The sequence below is a fragment of the Brugia malayi genome (assembly GCF_000002995.4).
Source record: "Brugia malayi strain FR3 genome assembly, contig: Bm_v4_Chr3_scaffold_001, whole genome shotgun sequence".
NCBI classification, from domain to species: Eukaryota; Metazoa; Nematoda; class Chromadorea; order Rhabditida; family Onchocercidae; genus Brugia; species Brugia malayi.
Window position 1 is genome coordinate 13,273,181 of NW_025062477.1, and position 17,869 is coordinate 13,291,049.

At 32.2% G+C, this 17,869-nt stretch overlaps 3 protein-coding genes across 4 annotated transcripts; 1 reads left to right on the forward strand and 2 right to left on the reverse strand.

Moving 5' to 3' along the window:
• Positions 1-870: 870 nt before the first annotated feature.
• On the reverse strand, positions 871-8,410 carry Bma-rde-1 (Piwi domain containing protein; the record flags this gene model as incomplete). The annotated part of the gene is made up of 21 exons (XM_043081040.1): positions 871-967; positions 1,392-1,510; positions 1,739-1,807; positions 2,074-2,170; positions 2,503-2,664; positions 2,906-3,037; positions 3,179-3,310; positions 3,527-3,704; positions 3,789-4,012; positions 4,099-4,220; positions 4,501-4,686; positions 5,176-5,327; positions 5,479-5,549; positions 5,692-5,767; positions 6,115-6,279; positions 6,463-6,626; positions 6,793-6,932; positions 7,108-7,282; positions 7,625-7,797; positions 7,951-8,039; positions 8,341-8,410. The coding sequence occupies 21 exons, from the start codon at positions 8,408-8,410 to the stop codon at positions 871-873; spliced, it is 2,793 nt and encodes a 930-aa protein (XP_042936974.1).
• A 1,355-nt stretch (positions 8,411-9,765) lies between these two features.
• Positions 9,766-11,479, forward strand: Bm7438 (the record flags this gene model as incomplete). 2 transcript variants are annotated; one of them, XM_001898589.2, is made up of 5 exons in its annotated part: positions 9,766-9,951; positions 10,158-10,448; positions 10,644-10,763; positions 10,854-11,060; positions 11,237-11,479. In XM_001898589.2, the coding sequence occupies 5 exons, from the start codon at positions 9,766-9,768 to the stop codon at positions 11,477-11,479; spliced, it is 1,047 nt and encodes a 348-aa protein (XP_001898624.1). The 2 variants fall into 2 exon arrangements, with proteins under 2 accessions (XP_001898624.1, XP_042936975.1); XM_043081041.1 differs by having other exon boundaries at positions 9,856-9,951.
• Positions 11,480-12,864: 1,385 nt separating this feature from the next.
• Positions 12,865-17,711, reverse strand: Bma-unc-29 (nicotinic acetylcholine receptor beta-1 chain precursor, putative; the record flags this gene model as incomplete). The annotated part of the gene is made up of 11 exons (XM_043081042.1): positions 12,865-13,050; positions 13,341-13,503; positions 13,574-13,737; positions 14,172-14,407; positions 14,553-14,647; positions 15,019-15,167; positions 15,553-15,718; positions 15,964-16,073; positions 16,308-16,352; positions 16,600-16,748; positions 17,648-17,711. 11 exons carry the CDS (start codon positions 17,709-17,711, stop codon positions 12,865-12,867), a joined length of 1,527 nt encoding a protein of 508 aa, XP_042936976.1.
• Between the last annotated feature and the right edge of the window lie 158 nt (positions 17,712-17,869).

Here is a 17,869-nt window from a genome sequence, read left to right on the forward strand (position 1 = left end):
GAATGAAAATGCTTACATGTGAATTGGTTTACCATTGAAAATAAGTCTAGTAGTGGGAAACACAGATGAGGATTTGATACATGAACCATTACATTAGACATCGCAACATTCATTTATATTTATTTTATGTGATCAATCAATCATTTGAGAAATATTTCTATTGATATAATTGATTATTTGGACGTATTATAAATTATTTCAGTCTCTCGATAAGAACACCGCATAAGTTGCTGCAAAATAAAGATCATGCACGGGATTTCAAAAATATTTCTCAAAAAAAGCTCACTGAAGGTTAAGTCAGCTTTCTACCAACTTATTTAATAAATTCATTAAGGTAGTTGAGATCAGTGACCATTTACGAAAAGCAAAATCTCCTACTTTTAAACAATAAGAACTAAATGTTTATAAAAAATTTCTTTTATTGAAATAAACAATAAATAAAATAATAAAACATATCAGAATATCGATATACATTCTTGTGTCCAATTTATAATACACTGACGCATTCTGACTTTAAAACAAATTTATTTTGAACAAAATCATACCAGGAATTTATAAACAGAAAAATATATCTTAATTTGTCTGATATTTTTATAGTCACATATCTTATTCAATGTACAATAAACTACTGCAGATGAACTTATTTGTAAAAAACATTTCTTGGAACTCTAAATCAATCCCTGTTCGCAGTTAACTACCTATTATAGAATTTTTTGAATTCTTACTGCACACCCCACCCATCACAACGGATTCAAACAAAAAATTTCTGGTCCTTGGAACATGGAGCACAGAGGGCTAAAACGGGAAATAACTACTTAGCAATTCATTTCAAATTCTTAAAAACACGACACTGATTAAATAAGTACAGCGTTATATAAAGTACATATTCGGAGTATCTGGATTAAGCGCAAAACTTTGTTCAAGGATATGAATATTGGACTCACTTCTTAATGGTTCACTTATTCGTCTGAAATGCGGAAATAATTAAAACCGAAATCTTTTCAGCTCACAGTGTAAATCCTAAGAAATATAGTGTTATATGAAATACCATGAGAGAATGGATTCCAAATGCAAGAATCTTAAATTCAGCATGCAAAACTTTTTGAATTTCCGAAAATTTGCATTTGTTTTATCGTCACAGCGATAAAGGACTTCATTAGTTAACACTGTTATGAAGTCAAAGAGTAATTTTTGACTTCAACTTTTATCTACAATATTTAACATTTGAATCTGCTTCTAGTGAACCTCTTTCCAATGTACAGAAGCAATCGCACACTACGTAAAAAAGGTATATAGGTTTCTTGAAACACTGCAACAGCTTGAACGAACTCTTGTTCATTAAAAATCATCAAAAAAAAAAAAGATTTGCTCTTTTGAATCGGGAAACTTACGTATATTTCAAAAGACGCCTGGCTCGATCGCAAGCTAAGTGGGCATAATAAACAGGGGCTGGTATTGAAACTGACTTGTTGCATCGGGCATATATGTGACATAAAGCATAAATCATTTGCTGCAAAAAAAAAAAAAAAAAAAACATTGATCATCATGCTGACAGATGAATGCAATAAATCATTAATGGAATCCACAAATTTTTTATAAGCATATTAAGAAGGTACAGACTATACAGATTTATCTTCGTTTTTTAAATTGAAGCTTTAGAAATCTCATGAAGACGATGTAAATGTAGTTAGCATAAGATGTAATTTCAAATGTAATTATCAAAAAATTAAGAACGAACTTGCCACTCATCTGCAGATAAAAGCCATGAATCATAGAGAACAGTGTAGTGAGATGGCCTTGATGTTCCCTGAAATACCTATGATTAATGCATTATTGAATTAGTATACTTTTTATGTTATACAGTTTATTAACTAAAATGCACAGTGCCTCTTAGAGGAATACCAATAACTTTTAGAAAACAAAAATCTAAGCATTGCCTTAAAATATTCAATAAATTTGCTAAATCGCATTAGCAGATAATAAAGTGTTGCAATTACTTGAACAATACTTCCAGCTCTTTGATGGCAAGTTAGAAAGGAACATAAACGGTTAATGAAGAAATCAGAAACATACAATAGCACCACGATGTGAGCAAAGGTAGAAGTCAAACCGCAATGGATTTGTTATCGTGCTATCAACGACTGTTCCTGGTGGTATATTTCCTTTGTCTCTGAAGGATAAAAAGAACTTAAAAGGCGTAAAATTAGCTAAACAAAATCATTTTTTGACAAAACTGTTCGATTCAGAAAACATTAAATTTATAAAAGCACTACTATGACATCCGTTTCCATTACGTTTGCAAAAGGACATATGACAACCCAACTACGACTTCAAAGCTTTAAGAAGAAAATTAAGCAAAGGAATAAATAATTATGGATGATTTCATCCCATACTATTAATTCACACAGCTATAACCTTAGCATCTAAATTTGCTCTGGAAACTTATAGCACAAATCCTAAAATCGCTTTGCACCTTTCACTGCATCATAAAATATTTCCCACCTTCTCAACGTTGGTTCAATAAAACGAGTATGATGCCTTTTTTGTACTACAACATAAGAAACTGTTGGACAATAACATCGATCGAGTTGATAAATTGCTGTTTTCAAACATAATAACTCATCGTTCATGACATCTAAGAACTGAGAATCCGAAACACCATCACTAAAGTGCGAAAATAATAAAACAACAGAAATTTCTAAGCGATGTAAAAAAAAAAAAAAAACAGTCGCAATATTTCATATATTTATATATAAGTCATTAATTGTTAAAAGGAAAAATAGAACACAAGGAACTAAAAGAAAAGTTAAAGATTATAAAAGTATTACATTATTAAACCCTTTTATTCTGAGATGAGAAAACCAAAATTTATACTAAAATAGACCAAAATATTCGAACAGCTTACCGAAATAGTACTATATGCTGCGGTTTGCAACCTGCTTGTTCCCCAAACTTTATAATACATGTTCGGAAAGCATCTACAGCATACGTCATTACTTCCACTCCTGGTTGTTGAATTTTCAAAGATGCTGCATATCTAAAAAATAATTATGAAGAAAAAAACAGTACAAAGCAACCGGCTTCCTTAAAAAATATATTAATAAACAAACTACTATATACTAAAAAAATTTTATCCTAACTACCTAAAAGCAAACAATCATAATTTAAATAAACATACTTTGTCGCACTAATATTTAATGATCCAATAATAGAAGCAATTGACGGTGCAGACGTATCACCTGAAGGCGGATGCGTGACGTCGATACCCATGAACAGAGTTGGAGATTCTTTATCAGTAAATTTTTTCCAGCTAAAAAAACGCGTAATGATTCTCAAAATACTTTTCATACATGAAAAATGAAACGGTGTGAACTCCTGTGATTCTCAACTCTTCGAGATAATATAACATCTTAAATTGTTTTTCAGAATAACTTTCACATGAATTAAAATATCCCTATAAATCGCACCAGTATTTAACCTGTATTCAACCTTCATAGTTAAATGCCAAAGTAAGGAATACTATTACTAGTTCTGATTTCTCGCCACTTCGTTGTTAATGCCATCCAATTTAACGTTTATTTTCAAACAAATATTGTGAGACACGGCATTACGCTCTGGATTTCCAAGCATTTTGAGAAATGTTTCGACAAGAATTACTTGACACGCTACACCTTCTTCCTTATCACATGTCACTTTTATTCGCCCTGCAAAGAAGTTAAATGTTGCACCAATACACCAATATCAAAATGTGTTATTACTATGCTATTTAATCAAAACCATCAACATACCATATATGTCATCATTCTTTTCCGGAGTAATAAAGATCATCAGCGGCTTGAGCGCTTCTTCCCTCATTTCATCACACACTTTTTTGAAACTACGTACATAAATGTCAGCTTCTTCCCTACGCGTATCCCATTTATATACTTCAACAGTATCAGCTCCAAAATTTTCCCTCACAAATTTCATACCGAAGAGTTTGCATGCACCGATTAAAGTATTGAATGGTTCTCTGCAATTTTTAATTGTCATGGATATCCAGAATTATTTGTTTATTGAATAAACAATCTAGTTTTGATTGAAAGGTGAAATAAATACCGAAAATTTCGCATATTAATTGCTTGATCAACAAATACAACTGCGAAATGCACATTGCTAGCAGTTTGAAAAAAATCGCCTTTTAAATGCCAAGAACCATTCATCGATGGTAATTCAATTGTCTGCAATTTTCTGTCAAAAGCTTTATAAGAATAAAGAATACTTATATAAATGATAGGTCATCTCATTTTCATTAACTTTGGTAAAACACTATTTTTTTGGAAAAAATTTCAGTTGGTTTCTAACATGCCTCTTCTGCTCGTTCAAACTTACAAATTCGAACAGAAAAAGAATCTCTCACAAGCGATTATCCATAAGGAAGCATAAAGAAAAACTGTAAACAGCTATACGTATCCTCAACATCAAGAATAATTAAGGATAAAAATACCCAAATTAACACACCTTAAATTTGATTACAGGTGAAGGCAAAATTCGACCAAGGATCTGCACCGATTCAGGAACTCCGCTACTATCTGATGAGAAAACGACTCCGAACTGCCGAATGAACTCATCATCGGTAGATATCCTCATTCCCTTTAGAAACCAATCAATTTTTTTGAATCTCTCCAAAGGACTCAATGCCGTACCCTTAAACAAAGAACAAAAAAATATACAATGTACATTGTATATTTTAGTGAATTTTCTTATTTTTTATTTATATATCAGGAAATTTTATTCACTAAGGAAATAACTAATGAATAAAAAAGTCCACAAAACATTTTAAGTTTACTTTTTATGATGAGTAATTTTCATAATAGTGAAGAAGTGAAGAAATACATCTTAGACTGAAGAACCCAACTACATTACTCTATCCGAATTCTCCTCTCTTGCTAATAATAATCTCTGAATTTAATGCGACATTGTTATCATTAACTGTTCAATTAAGTTAGCCTCCCTCTACTACAGTACTTTCGCTATACTATATATTAAGAGATCTAGCTAAATATATTTTCTAAAATAGTTCATTTCCTTCAAACACAAAGTGTTTCCAACATCAAATTTACTCGGATGGATCATGTTTGAAAAAAGAAAAAACGGTATCCATACTGGACATACAGATCATTTCTCTATACTTACTCTGATCAGTTTTGCGATTTGAAATGGTGTCAAACGTCTTTTCACACGTTGCACTTTGTCAGATAATCGCAATAGCTCCATCGGAAAGTAGTCTTTCCTTTTAAGTGTGCCACAGTGTACTACCGGAAGGTTGGGAAATTTCAAACGTATATCTAAACTGCAGAATTTGAGACAATTAATGAAGAAATAAGAAAAGCACCACTACGACTGAGTAATGTAAAATAACTTCAAAAATTAATCTAGATATAAAGTTATCCCACCTAGATCTTACCAAAATATGAAGTTTTAAAAAACATAAGCTACTTTTATAGCGATTGAAATATTCTTCGACAGTCAATTCCTCTACAAAATCTTCACTCCGCTTCATTCGAAATCTGAAATGAAGTAGTCCTCCCTCTTCACAAAAAAAAAACTAAAAAAAATGCAAAAATGCAAAATCCTGAATTATTTCTTTACGAACATATATGAAAGGATGGATGAGGAATAAAATGCATAACAAAACTGAGATAAATCAACCTTTGTGTTCGTGCAGGTAACCCAACATCAATAAACTTGACATGTCTGTTATCATACGTCAGTTTCAGCGTTAAACCTAAAAATTTTTTTGTTCTCACAAAGCCTAGAGACATCAGTTACAATAAAACAATTGGTAATTCAAACATTTAGCAAAGTAGGAATCTTTAATTCATTCATCATGAAGCTAAGTGCAACACCAAGACAACATCACAGCTAATTTCCAAAAAATCGTTTAACACGAATTAAACCTCCACCTATTATACCCTATGTTATAGGAAAAAACGGCTATAAATTGATGGTAATGATGGCTTGAAGTTAACCGCAACTAACGAGGAAAACCTAGTGAACACGTGACTCTAAATTTTCCCTGAAAAAAAAAAAATGTTTGAAAAGTAAACACATCCAAATAAAGTCAAAATTTACCTTTCATTGCATCACTCAACTGCTGCCTTTGATTGGCAGAAAGTGCAAACGTCTCACTTATTGTATCGATGTCGTATGGTCTTCTTCGTCCCACAAATTCATTTAAGACATCCAAATAGAAATCAATTAACCAAATGTCGATTTTATAAAATACTTTTGTGGACACTGAAATGATCAATACATAATTATAAATGCATCTGCAAATCAAAATTTATCTTTAATTTATTATAAATGCATCTGCAAATCAAAATTTATCCAGTAAGCACTCTTTATTATTACAAACAATTCAATACCACTATAATGCTTGTGTTCATTGAATTGTCTAAAAAAGATCAAATACTCACTGACCATCTACATTTAACATGAGTCCTTTTTCACAGCGTTTTACAGCACCGTATAATCCAGTCCATGCTTCCATCCCAGGACCCATATTTAGAACTTGATATGGAATACTTTCACATGGCTTCATATACATACATTGATTAAATGGATAAAAACTTGAAGCCATACTCCTGAATTTATATAAAACAAATCACAACCAATATAGAAGTTGTAGCTTCTATTGCAAGACAAGTTGCACACCAAAAATGCAACAGATGAAGTAGAAATTTAATAGTTGAAATTTTAAAGAGACATCTACTGTGTATAAGTAAATATAACAAACAGGGGAAGACTCACATACAAGGACAGCGCACTTGTTGACTGACCAAACAATCTAAAAACTGCATACTTGCCCGGAAATTCGGTAACTGCTCATCGATAGTGACAGTAAAATAATTAGTGGCCGATATAGAGAGCAAAAATGATACAGAAGGTGGCTGGAAAGCATCAAATTTTTAAATCAGCGGATGATATAAAAAAAAAAGAAATGCACGTACAGCAGCAAAAAAATAAAGTCAAGGTACGAACGTCTTACATTTTACATGTCTATAGTTAAAGAATACAAATAGTTCTGCAACTTTCAGACTTCCAAAATTAATACGAAGTGCATACTTTCAAACAAGGTACTGGTTCTACGAATAATTGAAGTTCCAACGTTGGCTTTTCAGTCTTCAGCTTCTTAAGCGAGTAGAGTGTGTGACAATCATCATATACCAGAGAGTACCCAGTGCCAAATATTTCCTCATTATTTGAAATGACTTTCCAAAATATTTCACGACAAATATCCCTATAACATTCAAGATTTTCTACTTTGTAAGAAATGATAAGATGTGAAAAAGGCACCTTCCATCAATTTACATTATGTTCTGCCTAATACTTTCATTTTCAAATGATTTATAAAAGTTAATTCGATGAAGACAGCAAAGATGTCCAATATTAATCTTCAAATTTTCGAACGAAGAGCAAATATAGGTGGTGCATTCTAACAAAAGTGATTTTGCTGCTGAATGTGAAACATTAACTGAAACAATTTTTTAATGTAGTGCTACAACGTAAGTCAGGAAAGAAAATTATATAACGAACAATTCCGTTAAATGAAAATCAATTAAAAAAAAATTAACTTAAATACCTGTTTTCCACCACAAGTCTGCCATTCTTAGTTATTTTCAAAACATCCACATGGTAGCAATAAATTTGCAGAGAAGGAGGTACTTGCATCAACTTGAAATTAGCCATTAGTTGAATAGACTCACCCAATTTCCCATGGTTTGGTCTAAGCGCCAACTCTTTGATTCGTTCGTGCTAAACTTTCAACTATCTTTACACCCAAACAAATTAAGACGACCAGCAACAATTTCTCCTGTTCTCCTTCATGTATCTTTATATAATGAAAAAAAGAAAAAAAAAACTTTCATTGCAATCTAAATCTCATTAAAAAGTAAAATTAAAGAATACCTGTTCGCCATGTTTCTGCCCAACTTTAACGGATCCACTACTAAAAGTAGCAAATTCCAGTTTTTTGCCGCGTCCATATCCTTTTCCCACTAGAAAACACACCGTTCAATCTACTAGTAAATGTTGCAAATGCACTGACCGACATAATAATGAATAATAAACAAATAAAATAGAATATGTACACGATTTCTACTGCACTGTGGCGTGAAATTATATAACTACCCGAAATGGCTTATTTTTATGGCTGATATTCATTTTAAGATGTTGTCAGTTAGAGATTATGCTGATAATGAATATATAACCTCATAATGTGATTAACATAGTTATCATCCAGTAGACATAAGAGACGTGTAAAATTTACCTTAAAAAGGATAAGAAATAGATGTAAACCTGTGGTGCTAGCGGTGGCTTCGCTTTCAGGTGAGCTTTCTTTCCTTCTTCCTCTTCCTCTTCCTTTCATAACAGTATTATCTATCAGAAAAATCAAATAATACTGGAAAACAGAAGTACACACAGTGAGGAAAGTTCGAAGAAATTCTTCCCATAATGAAAGAGATCGACATTCTTCCCTTAATAAAACACCTACCTTTCTACCCAGTCAAAGCCGAGTCTCAAACTTCCCCTCCTCTTCCCATCTACCAAAACTACCTCCTCTGGTGTTATTGAGACTACCAATTCATGCTACATGGATTGTTTCCCTTTCCCCTCTCTGCTCTGGTCCTGTTTCTATCTCTCCATCTCTCTCTTTCTCTCGAGATATCTTCTGAAGCCATAACGCCTCCACTCTGGCCATTCTTCTTATCTGACATATTTTCTTGCTTCTTCAATAAATGACCTGAAGGAATGAATTAAAGGTTCACCATGAAGTACCAGCCTTACTAGGCCTGGCTATATCCATTCCTGAATGCAACCATTATTCTATATTGATGTTTGCTGTGGAACATTTGCACCGGAAAGCTTTCAGGAAACTTCAAATATTTCTCAAGAGCTTACTTATCTTTACAGTTTCAGGGTAGTATTCAGTTGAATTAGATATTAGTGTTCCAACAAGTAGTGTTCCCATGGTCTGAGATATAGAAGATTTCTTCGTGCTATTTTTTGGACCTCTTTTTCAGTAAGCATTTTAAATTGAAATTTTATTTTCTAGATGGAATGAGAATTTGAATTACACAATTTCAAAAGAATTAAAAAACTATAATTTTATTTCGAAACTGAAACTAATGTACGGTTACACATAATTATATAAGTGAAAAGGAACGAGTTTGTCTCTAATTTTATTCTCGTTGACACATCTTCGCTACCGAATATTTCTACGTACCTTCTTGAAAGCTACTATGAAAATATTTGCAATAAGAAAAGTAATTTATTATAAGGATTATATTATTATTAAATAAATCAGTCTGTGTTGTTGGACAAACTTCTATTTCTCTTACGTTTCCCGTCAGAATACAGTGATTGTCTGAAAACTTAATTAAGAAATTGTGAAACTGTAATTTTTGGAAATCAATCATCTTTTTAGGAGGATTGGAAAAAAATGGTAAAAAAAAGAAAATGAGGGACAGAGAGATTAAAGAAATCACATGGCGCTACTTGATTTTCAGCATTTCAGCAATATTGTAAGGATGACACCGTAATCCATAAGTCATGTTTGATATTCAAATCTATCCATTTTCTTATTTTCTTTACAAAAAATGCTAATGGAAGGAATGCAAGTTAATTCATCTATAAAAGCAAAAAGTGCTGCATTGATATTCATTGTTTGCATCAGATTACTCGTCTACGGTTTAAACTGTGTTCGATCGTTTTCCTGAAGAGATGACAAGGGAATTTGAGGATACTTGGGCGTATAATACAATTGGTTCACCATTTCCAGATAATCCTGTTAGAGTCAAAGGTCAACAGAATATGTATGTTGCATTGTGGTACAAATTTGGAAAACCGATTCATGGACGAGCTTGGAACAATAATGGAAATGTGGAATGTTCATTCCCGTATAGTAAGGTTTGCGTATTTTATGATTAATCCCTAGGAAGCAGAAGAATTGAAATGATATTCAATAGGATTTAGCTTGGACTTCTTTGAATTTTTCGCAGAACTGACTAATTATAAAGGAACTGATTAATTTTCAAAAGCCATATGAAGAAACTTGCAGGGGTATTAAGTTTTTTTCCGCAAGAGAATGTCCAAATTGAAATTGAATTTGGCAGGTGGAATTAACGGGTGCTCGTGATTTGGGTGGGCAAATTCAAATCCTGACATGTAGTGAACAAGATCCTGTGGAACAATTCAAAAAAAGTGGTTTTTGGTATGAATGGCGCCCATACAAAGATCGTGAGAACGATCAGTTGCTGCAATTAGTACGATGCGGTCAGTCAACTCCAGTTTTGATGCCTACGAAGGACGGGAATACTTTTCTTGGATATATCGACATGGGCAAAGATGTCGCAAATGTTGGTTACAAGGGTAAGAATGAAACACTTGCAGGCGGCGAAATCCAGGTAACATCATAAACATATGAAAAATTCATATCATCACATTGTGCAAATTATAGTTAGGTGTATCCAGTCCCAATGACCTTTTATTATAAGGGACAAAAAAGACAGCAATTTGCGTTGTCGTAAATTATTTCATCAGATCCTGGTTTTTCCGATGACCTTTATTGATAGTATATGCTTGTTGGTCCTATTTTGCAGAATTTGTTGGTCCTATTTCGAAATATTAAAGCTCCGCCAACTGGTATTAAGATTTATGAAGACACTTGGATTGATCTCAAGTACCGTGATCCATTTCCGACAGCGAAGAATCCGATTCCTGTAAGTTAAATGAAGCGACTCCTTATTGCTCGTTCTTTTTCCCAGTCTTCTGTTAATTTTTATAACAAAAATTCAATTATTATCGTTCAGGGTGGCGGTCGTAAATTGAAAAACGATGATGGCTCAGAGACATATAGCTATGTAGCGCTGTGGTACAAGCATGGTGAACCGGTGTTCGGACGAGCTTATCCGGATCCTGCCGGGAAAACATTGGCGAGTTTTGGTTGGAATGGCCAAGAAAATGCAGGCGCAGAACTCGGGTCTATGCAAATGATCGTTATCCCGCAGCCCGAAAATGTTAGAGCTGTGAATATCCAAAAAAGAACTCAAATTAGATAATCAATGTTGAATCTTACCGGGAACATGCCTAATTTCATTTTAATTTTCGACACGATTGTACAGAAAAATAAAATTAATTTCAAAAGTTATGGATTAGGCGGTTGATGATATATACCGGAGTAACTTAATTACAGCTTGGTTTCGAATACAAATGGATGTCATACAAAGAAGTCAAGGGTGGCGCTGGTGCCTTTAAACCCTTGCATGTTGGTGATTGCGTACCGTGTGTGCTGAAAACGGCAAAGGGCGCTGAACTACTCGGAAATTTGCATATGAAGATGGAAAAAGCAACAGCTGGCTTCGGTGGCAAGGATTCAGCGGTAGTTGGACCAGCTGTTATGAATTTCCTTGTACTTTGTCGAAACGGGCACAAATGAAGGGAAGTCCTTTCAAAAGAGATTTAGTACTATTACTAGGCTGTGAAATGATAAAGTGATATCTTGATCTTCGGACTGAAAACACCCTTTGTCATTTATCACTCTTACTGCTAATTCTGGGCACAATAAATTAACTGGATGATGCTAACAAAAACCTTACTCAGATTATAGCTTTCATCAAAGTAACATCGAAATTAGTATCTGTCATAATCGAACTGACACTGATAATATGTCCAAATGGATCTTCCTAGTTTGATGTTGAAATGCTCCATTTTTGATGTGAAAAGCATTCTTTAAAAACTTTATTTACATGAAATGAGGCAATAAAATTTCCATATGAACTATTTTAAAAATAACAAGTTTTCTCCCAAATTAAAAAACTGTTATCTTCCGAATTTTGATAAAAACGATACAAAAGAAATTTTATTTTAAAGGATTAATTCCTATAATTTGGACAGATGTTTAATTTTTTATGAGTATCAAAGCTGATCGGCCTCTCCGTATTTTTCTTATCCTTCTGCTATGGAAGAGATCCTTTGTCAATGATCTTTGCCTATCAGTACGATCACATTTCAAACTTATTTCTGAACAGTTTAGGCTAAGATTCTTTTTTATTTTGCGGGTAAAGAATTTTTTTTGTAGATTTTTTTAGACGAGTTAAATAATTTCAACATTTTAAACCACATTTTTTTGCATTCACTGATGGCGATTAATGTTTTAACCCTAAACGAATAGTCATGCCATATCAGTCTAAGGTTTCCAAAATTTACATAGATGTTCAGTGATTATTTCCAATTTTTTAAATACATTTTATTACTGACACTCGACAGCCAAATATAAAATAGAATGGTCTCTAAAGTATCTTTCACTTATCATTTCTGTAATTCAAACTACAAACGCTAGCTTCTGAAATCTTTAAATTTCCTTAGCTAATTATTGATCTCTTATTTAACTAATATTCTAGTCATTAAATTTCCTAAAAAAAATGGGTAAAATAGCATCGATGTTTATCTTTCTTTTTCCCTCCTTTCATATTCAGTTATTTTTCCTCAAGTAATTATTCTTGCAGAAGACTAAAATTATCCTTTAGGGAAAAGAATGGCAGCCCTGAAAACTAACCAAACTCGAATCAATCACTGTGTAAAAAGAATTTTTATAAATTTTATATAATGCGAAGAAAGGAACAATATTAAGAAAACAGCAAAAATCTGCTTCGGGCGCTGCTTACGAGAAATTTTAATTCATATTATTCGTTTTGATTAATACTAATGGCCCGAGAACATATAAAATTACTTCTGCCGACTTCTGGAAGTATTTTTCTGAGGCAATAACTTTTTGTTAAACGTAGCGATTAGTACTGCGGTTTATAACAAGTCTAGACACTTTCAAATTTCGCCACCATTTTTGTACAAATGAATAAGACGTTGTAGTTCAGCTCGTTGATCAACGCCTTGAAAGACATAAGGTGCAGAAAACAATATACCGCAGGTACCACCAACTGTAATACCGAAGAATACGTATAGCAATAGTCTGTCGATGATCATTGCCACATATTTCCAGTCATCGCGATACTATAATTGTTTTTAATCTGTATTACCATGTTAATCAGAAAGAGGCCATGTTTTTATTGCTAATAGAAAGATACTTTTATCTTTCTGTAAACAGCATTACCGCTGTGCTAGATGAATAGATTAGAGGTCAGCAGAAAATTTCATTAAGATCAGAAGTGTGTGGTCATTGTGTATTCCATAATGCCACAGTGACTCCTTGTGCTGGTGATTCTTCTAATCAGACTGCTTTCTCTACCTGCCGGTGATGATATGAATGTCTATCTGCCAAATTAACAAACAATTAATCTGACCATTTTATATTCCTCATCCTGCTTCAAATGATTTGTTATATATTCGATGGCATCAATGGCACGTAAAGCGTCTGGACTGAGTGGATAGTAAGCACTTGTAGATGGGTCTCTTTCCAACTGCTCTATACTGTCAACATGAGTTAATTCTATTGCTGGCGGCTGTCTGAATGAGATAAAACATTTTAAGCGCAAATGACAAATAAGAGCATAAATAATAAGTCATTAATGCGTACCTAATATCAGTATCAGCAGATGGACATAATGGATGATGTATGGATGGATTCAGTTTCAATTCACTGATATCAGGAAATGCGGCGGTAATTGGATGTCCATTCTTTTGAGTAAAGTTACGCAATAACGGTTTTGGTCTTTGCATACACAGCAATTTAGGCATTATCTAAAGAGAGTAATAAATTATAATCACTCAATAATTAGCTGATTTTGTGCGCTATACCGACAAATCAATTCTTTTCCTTTCAAGTAATTTACGTAAAGCTTAATTTAACTCACTTTAGAGCACTTAAAACTTTAATTTATATAAAATAAACCCTATAAAACTTTAATTTTAATAAAATCTATTATTCTGCAGACAAAAAAGAAAACAACTTTTCAACTGCTAAAATTATAGTAACCAAACAAATAATTGCATAAATCGTCTTTTTTTTTTTATTTAAAATTATTCAGACAATAATTTTTATATGTTTAATGGAAATTCCGACATGCTTTATAATATCTTCGACAATAAATTATAAACTAAAAAAATTCTGAAAATGATCAAAGGGATTAGACTGAATTGAAAAATTAATATAATGAATAGTGCAAAGTGTTTACCTGCAAAAAAACAGTTCGTACCCATTTAGGCATCCGATGAGTGGTTGGACCACGAAAATAAACGTTAATTATAATAACAGTGACAAGTATAGTAATAACATTGAGCACGAAAGTGAGCAGTAAATACTTGGCCATTAGTGGGATTGTGGATGAGGTCGGCGGTAAAATTTTGGAGACAAGCAATAGAAAAACAACTATTGAAAGTAATACTGATATAGTAAGTGTCATTTTCTCGCCTAAAATTGTACTTTTTGGGGATATTTGCAAAAGATGATATAATAGGCTTTATAAAGAAATATGTGCCAAACAAATTACTACCTGTTGTGTTTTTAATTAGAATCGCTTTTTACTTTTTAAGCAGAAATAAATAAGTGAGAAAACCTGAGTCAGTTGGAAGAAAGAACACAGCCATACTTAAAAATGCCATTAATACAGTTGGAATGATCAGCACAACAGTATAAAATAGAGTCTTCCTCCTGGAAAACACGTACACCAAAAACTCTACAAATTTGTGGTGGTATAAAATTTTGCCAAAACTTTTTTAGCTTCTTAAATCTAAAAAATATTGAGACAGCTTCAAAGTTATTGTTTCACTTCATCTAATAATTGCTTGTTTCTTTTTTATTTTGATCAAAAATCAAATCAAACAAATTTGCTCATCAGCTGGAAATAATTTATATAAAAATACTTTTTAGAAGTTTGGTAAAACAATACAACAATATGATAAAAATGATAATAAATAACGGAACAAATAACATGAACAGCATATTTAATGAGTAGTAAACAAAAGGAAAAAAGACTAAATTACCATAATTTAAGCTATTTTATATTTTAACTTATATTTTACCTTATCCTAACTTGAAATTCGATGCGTGAACGCTTATTGACTAAAACGGCAGGCGCATCCATAACATCCCAAATTGAACTTGGCGCATATTCAGATAAGTCGACCCATTCCGCTTGCTCGAATTCAAGCTTTATCTCATTTTCATTGTACTACAGATTGTTTACATATAAATCGAAAGTCTCCAGCCAGAAAGATTAGGCTAATCCTAATCTTTTCATTTTTATCAAATATATTTTTAAAATGTTTTATCTTATTTTTTTGTTGACTATCATTCTATAGAAAGCAGTAAGGTTTAAGGCCTAGGAATTAGCTTTTTTACGCTTAAAAATTTAAAAAATTGCTGATATTCTACTTAAACGATAAGCCATGTGAAAAGTAAAGCCTTCGGTGGCTAATATGTTATTAAATGTTTATCAACTATCAGTCAAAGTCTTAAAAAGTCCTTAAAGCTTCAGGAGAGGTCAATTCGATAAAATTTGAATTCTGAATAAGGTAAAAATGAAAATGAAATATTAAAAGTGTATAAAAGCTTACCGTCCATGATCCAAAAATCAAATGACATGTTTGCTCATCGAACGGGAAGAATTCAACATCAATGATACAAGAACTTTTGTAGATGGCTGGTGGTACCCATAGCATTTCACCTTTGTAATTGATCACAACATTACACATAAATGATACTTCATAATTTCCATCAGCGCTGCAATATCACTGCCATATTTTTCATTAAGTATCGAAATATTATCTTTTTGTATAAAAGGTTAGAACAGAAAGGAATTAACAGTCTTATTTAGGGTTCTTTCAGGTCTTATTTTTTTTTTTTTTTGTCTTGAGAGTAACTTTGTACATCTAATAATTCAGAAGAAAAAACATTTTAAATTTTTTAAGATTTATTAAATAACTACATCTATACGGTGTAGCTTTCTTATTCACCATATAACTTACTTATTGAATAAAACGATATCTGGCAGCCAAACTTTGTCCGGTGCAACTCGAATATTTTGAATTTCACCGTAGTCTACCGGATTCCAACGCATTTGAAAATCGTGCCACTTCTAAAATTTCTGATTATATGAAACTTTATTATTACGTACCATTTGCCTGCTACTATGCATTCGCTCTTAAGTAATCTAAATCTATCATCTTTAGGTTTTAGAATAGTTGTTTATTCGATTAAATATTTTTTTTTTTTTTAAAAGAGAATTATTGTCAACTTGAATCAAAAAATTTACAATTAAATGCTTAACTAACTTGAAAGATAACTGAAAATGATGCATTTAATAACTAACCAAAGTAAGCCAAACATTTGTGTGCATAATCTGATCTTTTTCATCCTGAATAAGGAATGTTATGGAATTTGAAAAGATAAAACATTCATTACTAATGAAATATAATTGGATCTATCTTACATGACAATATGACAGGTAGACAAGAGTATAAATAATGTTATTTTTTTTTTTGAGGAACCTTCCATCACATTGCATCATTTGTACTCTCTATAAATAGTTCTAATTTCGTTTTAAAAAATTCGCAAAAAAAATGGAACGTTGATTAAGAAATTTTCAAATCACAGAAACGAACAACATTAATCAGTAGAGCAAGCTGTAAAGCAATTTTAACAATGATCGGAGTTTCGTTCAAATTTCGAACTGGTTGAATGAGTGAATTATACCCTCGGAACACATCCACCATCAAACGTTCTTCTTCATCCGAACATATCACTACCAATCCTCAAATTAGCAATTAAATTGTTGTTTGTTTACACCAGAAAAACTATGATTTCCTTAGAGGTGGGAAATTAGTCATTGTCGTCTGACAAGATGACATTATCAAATCTTATCTAAATCAGCAATACGCAGACAGCGATCTTCAATAGGTAACATTTTTGGACTGCTTTACTTAGCCAAATACATGTAATTTCTTTGCTCGAGCTATTTAGGACTACAGATCTCGTTGATTTTTGCGCTCTTATCACAAGTAACATTTTATAGTCTAGGAAATTGTACTGATCAAGAGATAAGAGTCAAATAATACAGACGATTAAAGAAAACTGTATGCAGTCTTGATACTTACGTCATTTACGTGTTCCGCCTAATTTTCTTTAATGCTTTACTTGATACATGATTGCGTTGCATTCCTTTGCATTTAATACAGATTAGTATTGATTTGATTTCTGCATTACCTACTGGTTTCTTACAATGATAAGTTGGAATTCTCTATTTTGAAACAAGTATTAAATTTATTGGGTAAAACTGTCATCTCGCACTACACATCAAATTATCTCTGATTACTAATTATTATATTACCAGTGCATTTGTAGCGAGTTGCATAAGTAAAATCGGTGAGGAGATTCATTAAAAAATCAATGCCGGGAATTTGAAAACTTCCCAAAATAGCCAGGAATCAAAATATTTTAAACTCCGAAAGTTACGCTAAAGGTAAAGTTACAAGTAAGAAATTGTAAGTGAATTTTTTAAAAAATAGATAATGAAGAGTAATTTTACATAATATATTTATTTATTATTAAATATTTAATTATTACATGAATCGTCCTTAAAAATTATCAAATCTCCTGAACTCCTCTTGTCTCCTACTTGAATCATATCCGAAAATAATATAAGTAACAAACTTTGTTGAGTGATGAATAGTAGTACAATGTAGTAAGTGAGAAAATAAACAGTTGATGAATTCATTGCTTAATTGCATAATAGAATTGGGAATACCGTAACGGCATACTATTATTTGATAGTTTTTGATTGAACTCGATCATACAGCTTTACTGTCAGATATGCATTGCTACAACAGCAAGTATCTTCCAGCATTCTTATCAGAGAGGTATCATAGTCCTGCA